We start from the raw sequence: 9,118 nt of genomic DNA on the forward strand, positions 1-9,118 counted from the left end.
CTTGAGGGAACATTTACTGCATGTTACTTTGATTCCAAGCAAATATGGTTCGACTGTGAAACCTTGGACCTTCTGTAACTAATGTGTTTGCAGAAAGTAGACTTACAATATTTTACTAAAAATGCTATATGCCTCCTAACTTTATCTCTACTAGTTTGTAGAGAAAGTAGACTCACAATGTTAGCATAACACTGCTATATGCCCCCAGCTTCAGTCGATCCAGAACACTCCAACCTTGTCTTATTCAATAGGTGTTACCTTTTGTTTTCATTGCCCAAGCATTAATTATTTCCATTTACCTTTTAATGTAGGAAATGGTAAGCCAAACACTACACCACATTAGTAACCGCGGATGTCAAATCAACTGCACCTTTTTCAACTAAGCTGAAACTCCTTACCGTTAATAGCATTTGGACAACATTCCCATAACAAATTTGACTACCATGACTTTAGCTACCAAATTGTAGGGATAACTGATTGCTTATCAAAGTTTATTGTAATTTTCAATATAGTCCAAGTATGACATGATTTCTCAATTAGATCCTCCTTGTTGCTTTTCAGTAATGATTTTTTTCAATCCAAGACAATTTGGTTGTCAGGTGATTCAAGTATTAACCATCTTTTGTAAGCAACATTTCTCTTGGTTGAGGGTGCATGTTACTTATGACCATATTAACATATTTGACTCCTATAAGCTATACCATGCATTTGCTACTCAACTTCCTAAATCTTTCTTTGAAATTAGTAGCCATCTCATCCATTTGTTGTTCCATATTTAATAAGTCAACTACCATGATTTTAGGTTGGGGTCTATAAAAATGATCACTACTACAAAAACAGCATTTTACGACATGGGCTCTACGACGGTTGCTTAGAAACCGCTTTAGAAAGTAGTGCGGTGGCATTTTTGTAATTATAATGAATATAAGAGCATTTTATAATTCAATTTTCGACGGGTTTTATAAAAAAACCGTCTTAAATCATTTGGATTATAAACAAAATGCGCAACCCGTTCAACTTCTCCTTTCGCGCTGAACCCTCTTGCCTTCTTCTAACCCTAAGCGTGGTTGCAGCACCTCTTGCTTTTTCTTGAACCCTAGTCGTGCCCACATGGCACCCCTGGTTGAATCGATCTCTTCCACAGCCTCTTCGTCGAGTTTGACCTTCTCGGCAGGGCTTTCGCAACACCCCTAGAACTTCCGAATCAAGGACTGTCAGCAAGAAGCACAACAGCTACAACTGCGGCCGTTGCGGCCTCCCTAAGAAGGGCCATGACTGCACCGGCAAGACCGCTCCCACTCCCACCTCCGCTTCTTCCGCCACCCCTTCCCACTCCTCTTTCTCCGCCGTTTCCGCTCCTTCCTCCGGCTCCGCCTCCCGCTGCCCGCTGTCTCACTTCCGCCGCGCTCTCTCCTTCGACGAGGACGAAGCTGGCAGGCTCGACCTGTCGGAGCCCGTCGATGTGCGGTCTGAAGAAGATGATCTGGATTCGTTTGGTTTGTTGGGGAATCTTCTATGGTAAGTATTGAGGAAGTTGCCGCCGACGAGGCTGTTAACGGCAGCGATGGTGAGCAGAGGTTGGAGGGAGATGACAAGGAGTTTGTGGAGAACGGCGGAGGAGTTAAGGATTAGGGTTCCAGCGTGGGCTCAGGTGGGTTTTGTGTCAATTTTGAAGAAGTGTCCGGGGATCGTGAAACTCTCACTTAAAAGGGAAAGGTCTGTGGTCAATTTTGTGTCAATTTTTCCCTCTGCATATTGTGCTTACTATTTTTCTAACGTTGTGTTTCTCGCAGGTTGAATTGGGCTTTGGAAATGGGGTAGTTGATAATATTTTCTTTGTCCCTGGGTATAGTATCAATGGATTTGTTGTTGCTCAGGTAATGCTTGTTGAAGTGCCAAATCTTAAAATTTCACTTTCCTTTTGTGTATTTATGCTTACTTTACAGTTGCTATTCATTTCTAGTTTTAGCTAAAGCCTCAATTTTCTTCAGCTTTCTGCAGTGCTAGTAATGTGGATCGAAATCAATGGAACCCACACGCAAAATAGTTATGATAGCTGTGGGGGAAAACATAACATTGTTGTGGGCCTTCCATGGTCCATGTTGGCCGTGGGGAAGTCTTGCCTCTTCTCATTCATTGGACATTGCTGGCTTGGAGTTAGTGGATCCACTTTCTGCTGATGTAAGCTTTTGCTGTAATGTTTTTAAATGCTCCTTCTACTGCATGTTGTAAATCTCTGAATCATTTGTCTCTTTCCTTAGGGGTATGGATTTAGGATTTGGTCTTGATAATATAAGTAAAATGGATTTCTACAATTCTAACATAGGATGGATGTTTTGAAGTTATCCTTGTTGAGGTGCGTAGAAATATTCAGTAACTAAGCTACTTGGAAAATAATAATCATTAAATGCTCCTATTTCCAACAAGATAAGATGTTGATCCCCTTGTGTAAGATATCACCTTCAATTTTTGTCATTGGTGATGATAAACTGGGTAGGGAACACTTAATGCGATTTTGTGGTTGAATTATATTTTCGTTGATATGTTTGACAATACAATCAATTCATGTGATTTGTGCCATAGTAAATGATGGTTGGATAGTTTGTGATTTTTATTGAGTTTGTGATTGTTTTTAGAGGAATTCGATTTGGGTTTGTAGATTCAAGAGGTCCTCGTGAACTTTATGGAAAAGGCAGTACGATTTGATGTGGATTTGAATCAAGTTGAAGTCAAGTATCACTTAGAAGTTGAGAATGTGAATGGGATTCAATTACAAACAGTTCTGGAGGCAATGGATGTAAGTTAATACATTATATTCTCGTACTCTATTTGGAACATTCTATTTTATTCCTGTTGTGCTGTTGTAAATTTGTTTTTCCTGTAATTTATGTCATTTTTTAGGTAGTTGGTATTCTAGAGTATGGGCTTGCTAAAGTTGCTGATTTGATGATCAAGTATGTTAAAATAACATTATTTTATTTTATGTAATGTGAAAATTAAATTACTAATTAAAAACATTTATGTGTTATAATAAAATTAAATTTAAAAAATATTATTAAAAAAATAAAAATGTTTTTCAATATTTTTTATGAAATTTTAGAAATGTAATTATAAAAATTACAATAAATTTTCACATTAATATTTCGTGGAACTGCTAATTATTTTATTTCGTTTCTTATTATTGTTTTAATATTACTATTTTTTGAAAATATTTCGTGGAACTGCTGATTTTTTTTAAAATATTCCGTTTCTTATTATCGTTTCATTATTGAAAAGTGAGAATGAAAATCTTACTGGGCTAAACATATTATGCTACATCCAATTTATTCATTCTTGCAAGACAATTGGCGAACAAAACATATTATGCCATGCTAGTGTTTTAGAGAAACTTACTAGCCTTCTTGATGATAAAGTATGCTACATTTTAGTTAGAGAAAAAACATATACTTGGTGTGGGCCATGATCAGCTTAATAGGAACCCAAAACAAAACCAATTATAAATATTTTGGAATAATAAATTACATTTAAATTTTACAGTAAATAATTTATATTGTGATACATAGTTATATTAATAAAGTGTAAATAATTTTTTTTATCTCTATCACCCCTACATTTTAGTTAGAGAAAATTAATTAATTTAATCTTACACTTCTCTAACATTTTTTTATCTCTAACCTTCACCTAATTAATTAATTTAATCTTACACTCCTCTAATTATCTAATTTAACTCCAGTTATTCATTTTCACACACATACAACAACATTTCTAATAAATCATATTAATTAGTTTTGAAAAAATATGATAGATTTAAATAAATTAATTAATTAAAAGTTTGTGTATAGATTAAAATAAAATTAGCAACTTTAGGTGCCGGTCCTTTGTGATATCTGTCTGTCCATGTTTAAATTAATCAAATTAGCTAAAAAAATTCTTATTGATTAATGACTCCTAAAAATGCCCTCATTCAATATAATTATTTTAATATATTCAAATAACATTAATTTTATGCCCCTAATCCTTCTCACCTTGTAATTCATGTCACCAAGATCTATGATGCTTGGGAAACTTGTCTTTCGCTCTCCATGCTTGAGGACATTGTCAGCATTATTATTGTTCTCTGTTCAAGAACATTAATTTTATGATTTTTGTTTATAATAATATTTGTTTCCCTTTTTTGCAGAGGGATATTGTTGGAATAGGGGGCTCTAGGTCAGACTTTGCATTATTTTGTAACAGTGTAATTTTTTTTACACTAACTGTTCATATCTATTAAACTCTTGTTTTAATTGGTATTGATATATGTATGTTCTTTCTATAATTGTATTTTAATGTCTGATAATTTTAGTACGTACTAAGTTAGATATCAATTTTAATGTCTGGATATTAATTTTAATGTCTAATAATTTCTCACTTTTGATGTCCTTTCTAAGACGGTTATTACGAAATAACTGTCTTTCAAAGTTTATACTTTTAACATTTAAAGGCAGTTATTTCATACTAACCGTCTTTAAAAGGTTTCTGGTTTTCACATTCAAAGATGGTTATTACTAAATAATCGTCTTTGAATGTAAATGCTGACACAACATACAAAGACAGTTATTAGTTAATAACCGTCTTTGAAAGATTCATACATTTAAAGACGGTTATTATAATAACTGTCGTAAAAATTGATTTTGTTTTAACGATGTTTTAAACAATGACAGTTGACAACCGTCGGAAAATGCACTTATTAACCGTCGTAAAAAGCTATTTTTTTAGTAGTGGATTATGAAAGACCCTTTCCATATCAACCCAACTTTGTACTAAATTAGAGGGCAAAGAGGAGTACTAAGTGAAAGTATTTCTTGTTAAAGATAGTGGAAACAATTGAAGCTTATGGTACTCATTTTGGTTTTCCTCTCCATATTGAAAAATGAATCGGCTGATATGTTCCACCATAGACTTGTCACCTTCGCAAGAAAAGGTTGTAAAATTTGGAATTATAAAACTCATTTGCAAAGGCTTCATCTTTTCAATCCAATTAGGATAAGGTTTGCTATATGTCGACTTGGTTAACGGTTTCAGCTGAATGCCGAAACACTTTTTCATGGTTTCGGCTAACATGCTTAGGAAATCATTAAAGAAGTTGCTAACTGAGCCGTGTTGTGCATGACAACTGTTTTGATTGCTTCTCACATAAGGTCATAGGTTGAAATCCATGCTGATCAACTAAGGTAGGTGGAATAATACTCCATGGAGGCTTCACCAAACCATCATCAATATGTTTGCAAACATGTATTTTGTGCCTCCTGTAGTACATCTAACACATGCATAATTATTTGTTTGTGTAGTTATACCGTAATACTTGTATTCGACAGAACATACGACATACCAATATGTCCCACCACACTGGATGGCCATTTAGCCAATTGGACCAGCCCATTTTGCATGTTATGTTAATTCATAACTCATCCAGTACCTTCCCCTTGGGCAATTAGTGGCTATTGTACTTAATTGTGTTGAGAATGGGCTATATGGCACTTGTTAAGTGAAATTCGAATGGACCTGTAAATTATGTCCTGCCTGAGCATAACTCAACTGAACTAGTGTTGGTTCTACCTGAACCTCATTCAATTGAACCAGTTGATTTGAATTTGGTTGAACTAGCTGATTTGAATTCGGTTGAGCTGAATCCGACTTAACTAGCCAAAACAAATTTGGTCGACCTAGCCGATTTGAATTTGGTTGAGTTAGCTTATTCGAATTCGGCTGAACTAGTTGAACTAGTCCTGAATGAATTGAATTCGACTGGTCAAGCTAGACCAATTCAGATGGCTTGAATTCGGTTGAACTGGATGAACCAAATTCAACCAATATAGCTGATCCGTATTCAGTTGACTTGAAATCGACTAATACAACTATTGCACAACTTAGCTTCCTATTTTAAGAAATCATTATCTTTTCTTTTGATGCTTCTAATGCACTGTCCATTGACTTGGTCTTTTGTCACAATCTTAACCAACTTATTAATAATTTATCCATCAAAATATTTTTTTATTTTTTCGGTTGCCAACACATAAATATCTGAAAATGCAAATTTCAATAGCCCAACTGAAACAGGAGATAAAAAAAAAAGAAGAAAAGAAACTTAAACTCAAACTTATACACCTAGAGACAATATCAGTTAGCACCCAGAGTTCCCGCAAACACTTCATTGGATCATGCATACTTTGAGAATTTTTATAATTTTGTAAAGCCGCAAGCAAACACTGAAGTGATCAGAGGAACTCTAGGGGATAGCTGACTTTCCATTCCACATTTTCATGCTTTTTGTGTTTCAATGTACAACGTAGCCGTAGAGATCAATGAGTTCTACCATTTATTGCAAAAACTTGTAATGTTCTTTCACATGATGGTGTGCTACCACTACCACATGAAGGAGGACCACTAGAGCTAAAAATCACGATGTTGATATATATAGCTATAGCTGAACCTGGTCAGTGTCTAGGGTCAGATGAAGAATGGAAAATACTTTAATTTGACGTGGCCGGCCGAAAGCTCTCCAAATATTCTACATGTCCATGCAGGGGTCATAAAGTTTATGAAGGTATTGTTGTTTTTAACTTTTTATAATGCTGATTGCACTAGCTAGTTTTGAAATTTGGCTATCACGTGGGAGTATCATTATGTTAACCATGAAATATTAATAATTTGAGTGCTGTTCCTTGTTTACTGTTATAGAATACAATAATTGTAGTATTTTTTTTTAAAAAGAACCTTAAATATCACAAAAGGCAGAAAAAAGAACCATTTATTATATACTTTAGTAGTTAGAGTAATGAATATTAGTTAACTTTCGTATATATTTTATTTTATTTTTTCAAAGATATATAACTGATGTTTTTATTTTTATATAAATCAATTAGTAGCAAATTCGTTCTTGTTATAAGATTTTAATTCAGAGTTAAGTAGTCAACAAAAGGGAATATATACAAGACTGGCTTGTTCTGTCAACGATCAACTTGGCGAAATTTCTTTTAGTCTAAAATCTTAATGGTGCATTCCAAAATCTAGATGGTCCTTGCATGGCATCGATTCCTGAAAGCTAGGAACAAAAGCTCCATATACAGATGGTATAAAGCGAAAACGGGATCCAAAAAGAAAATCAGTATAAGAAAGCAAAGGAAAGAGAAAAAAAAAAAAAAAAGAATGTTAATTCCGAAACCGCACAATGCATATTATTGGTACCAAAATGCTATATATTCGAATTACTCACATAGTCACCAATGAATACTTTGTAGCCGTTCTTTCGACTAGGTTCATGATGATGAACAGTATAGTGGCTCGATCTATGGAATGCGCTCCAACTTTAGTGTGTTAAGTTTTTGAGTCAGGAAAACTGATTTTAAAAGAGATTGACTTTTATAAAGTTGATTTTGATGGTTGAAATGTTTTTTTTTCTCTAAAAGTAAATTAGTAGTAACATTTAGCACAAATTTTTTATATTTAATATAAAAATTATCTAACCAAACATTGTTGTAAATTATCACCAACTTTGATGATGATTAATATTTGTTAAAGAACTTTATTATTCATTTTTTATTGGATATTTTTTTAATTATGTTTTTTAATTTTCATTTATAAGACTCAAATTCAGGATTTTTCTTAAGAAGATGCAACTTAATATCTCTCAAACCAATTACTTGGTACTAGCTAAAGTTGTTTCAATTTTATAATCAAAATTAATTTCTTAACATAAAACTAAATCTGTGATCATTTACTTAAACTCGTGTTATTGGTATTCCAAGGTAATTTTGTTGATTCAAGATTAATTCTTATAGTGTGTTTGAACGTGCATTTGCAAAATTAATTTTTAGTCAAATTATTTTTGTAAAATTAATTTGATTATAATTGATTTTAAAGTAACCTAATTTATGTTTGAATATTTTATTTTAAAAACAAATTAGTAGTATTATAACTAATAGATTGAGTTTTTGATCCAACACCAAATCTATCTAAAATTGCATCAATGGCACATTTCACTACTCAACTATCATCATTTTATAAATTTTACCACCTAAATTTAGTTGGTGCACATTTTATGATCATATTTTTTTAACTTTGGTGCATTTTAGCGATGTTGGCGTGTCCCTAAAAAAAGTATAAAAAAATGTAAAATTGTGTTACTTTATTACTAATACGATGATAATTAAAATGTGCTAATTTTGAAAAAAAAAATGATAAAAATAGAGAAAAAAATTGTTTGAAATGCAGGAAAAATTGAAAGCATGATGGTAAAATATGCGGAAAAAAACCTGAACAGTAAAATTTGTTATATAATTATAATTGAGTAGTAAAATGGGTAATTAGACTGTTAATTTACTATATATCCTTTATTTTAGAATTATTTAGTACTTGTTATCTATTTGAAATTCCAACCTGTTTTTTTCTGCATAAAAATGAGTTTAGTTAACCTTGAACTACAATCTTTTCCTTTTAAAATAGTAATACTAACTATGTTAAATCACATAAATCATGAGTGAAACTCTTAACAATAAAGAGTATGTTGAAAATAATATGCTAGAGTGGGTGCATGCTAGTATTTTTTTTATGGTTATATAATAGCATGTTCAGCCCAAGTAATTAACTTACAGCCGTTTGACCATATTATATTAGACTTTAAGTTTCTTTTTCTCTTTTTTTCTTTAATAAATCTAAGAATCCTTTCAATTGACACCTTTAAACAAATTTTCACAAAAATAAAGATTTAAGCATAAATTTCAAACACAAGTATGGTAAAAAGAAAAGCAGCAATTTCTAGAGATTCTCAAGTAAGGAAGGTTTAACGAATGTGAAAATTACCGATGAGAACTCACAGCATGAAGTTAGATCCAAACTTCTCAACTCGCCCCTTATTACTCTCTCACACACTCCACAAGGTTACATAGATTAAGAAATCTAAGCATTAATTAAGCCAAAATCACAAGCCCAAATATAAGTAAAACCCGAAGGTCTCTTAGCGTGCTTATGTATAAACTTCTTCAGCAATAGTGCATCATCGTATCTTCCTTTTTGTGATCTTCGTATCCCCAACAATATGGAGGTGGATGCTAGAAGTGAATGTCTAAAAAAGCTGCAC

At 32.8% G+C, this 9,118-nt stretch overlaps 1 protein-coding gene across 1 annotated transcript; it reads left to right on the forward strand.

Moving 5' to 3' along the window:
* Window positions 1–1,177: 1,177 nt before the first annotated feature.
* Window positions 1,178–5,100, forward strand: LOC114406649 (centromere/kinetochore protein zw10 homolog). Its single transcript, XM_028369414.1, has 6 exons — window positions 1,178–1,716; window positions 1,794–1,877; window positions 1,992–2,181; window positions 2,660–2,797; window positions 2,902–2,958; window positions 5,065–5,100. The coding sequence occupies exons 3-6, from the start codon at window positions 2,026–2,028 to the stop codon at window positions 5,098–5,100; spliced, it is 387 nt and encodes a 128-aa protein (XP_028225215.1). The 5' UTR covers window positions 1,178–1,716; window positions 1,794–1,877; window positions 1,992–2,025.
* The last annotated feature ends 4,018 nt before the right edge of the window (window positions 5,101–9,118 follow it).

The sequence above is a fragment of the Glycine soja genome, chromosome 1, assembly GCF_004193775.1.
Source record: "Glycine soja cultivar W05 chromosome 1, ASM419377v2, whole genome shotgun sequence".
NCBI lineage: Eukaryota > Viridiplantae > Streptophyta > Magnoliopsida > Fabales > Fabaceae > Glycine > Glycine soja.

What these genes read in the sequence shown, in the direction of transcription:
- LOC114406649 (XM_028369414.1), top strand. Translation starts at nt 2,026, where the DNA reads ATGGAACCCACACGCAAAATAGTTATGATAGCTGTGGGGGAAAACATA. An exon ending in TGGATCCACTTTCTGCTGAT is followed by an intron (nt 2,182 to 2,659) that starts GTAAGCTTTTGC and finishes TTGGGTTTGTAG; the next exon opens with ATTCAAGAGGTCCTCGTGAA. An exon ending in CTGATTTGATGATCAAGTAT is followed by an intron (nt 2,959 to 5,064) that starts GTTAAAATAACA and finishes TAACGGTTTCAG; the next exon opens with CTGAATGCCGAAACACTTTT.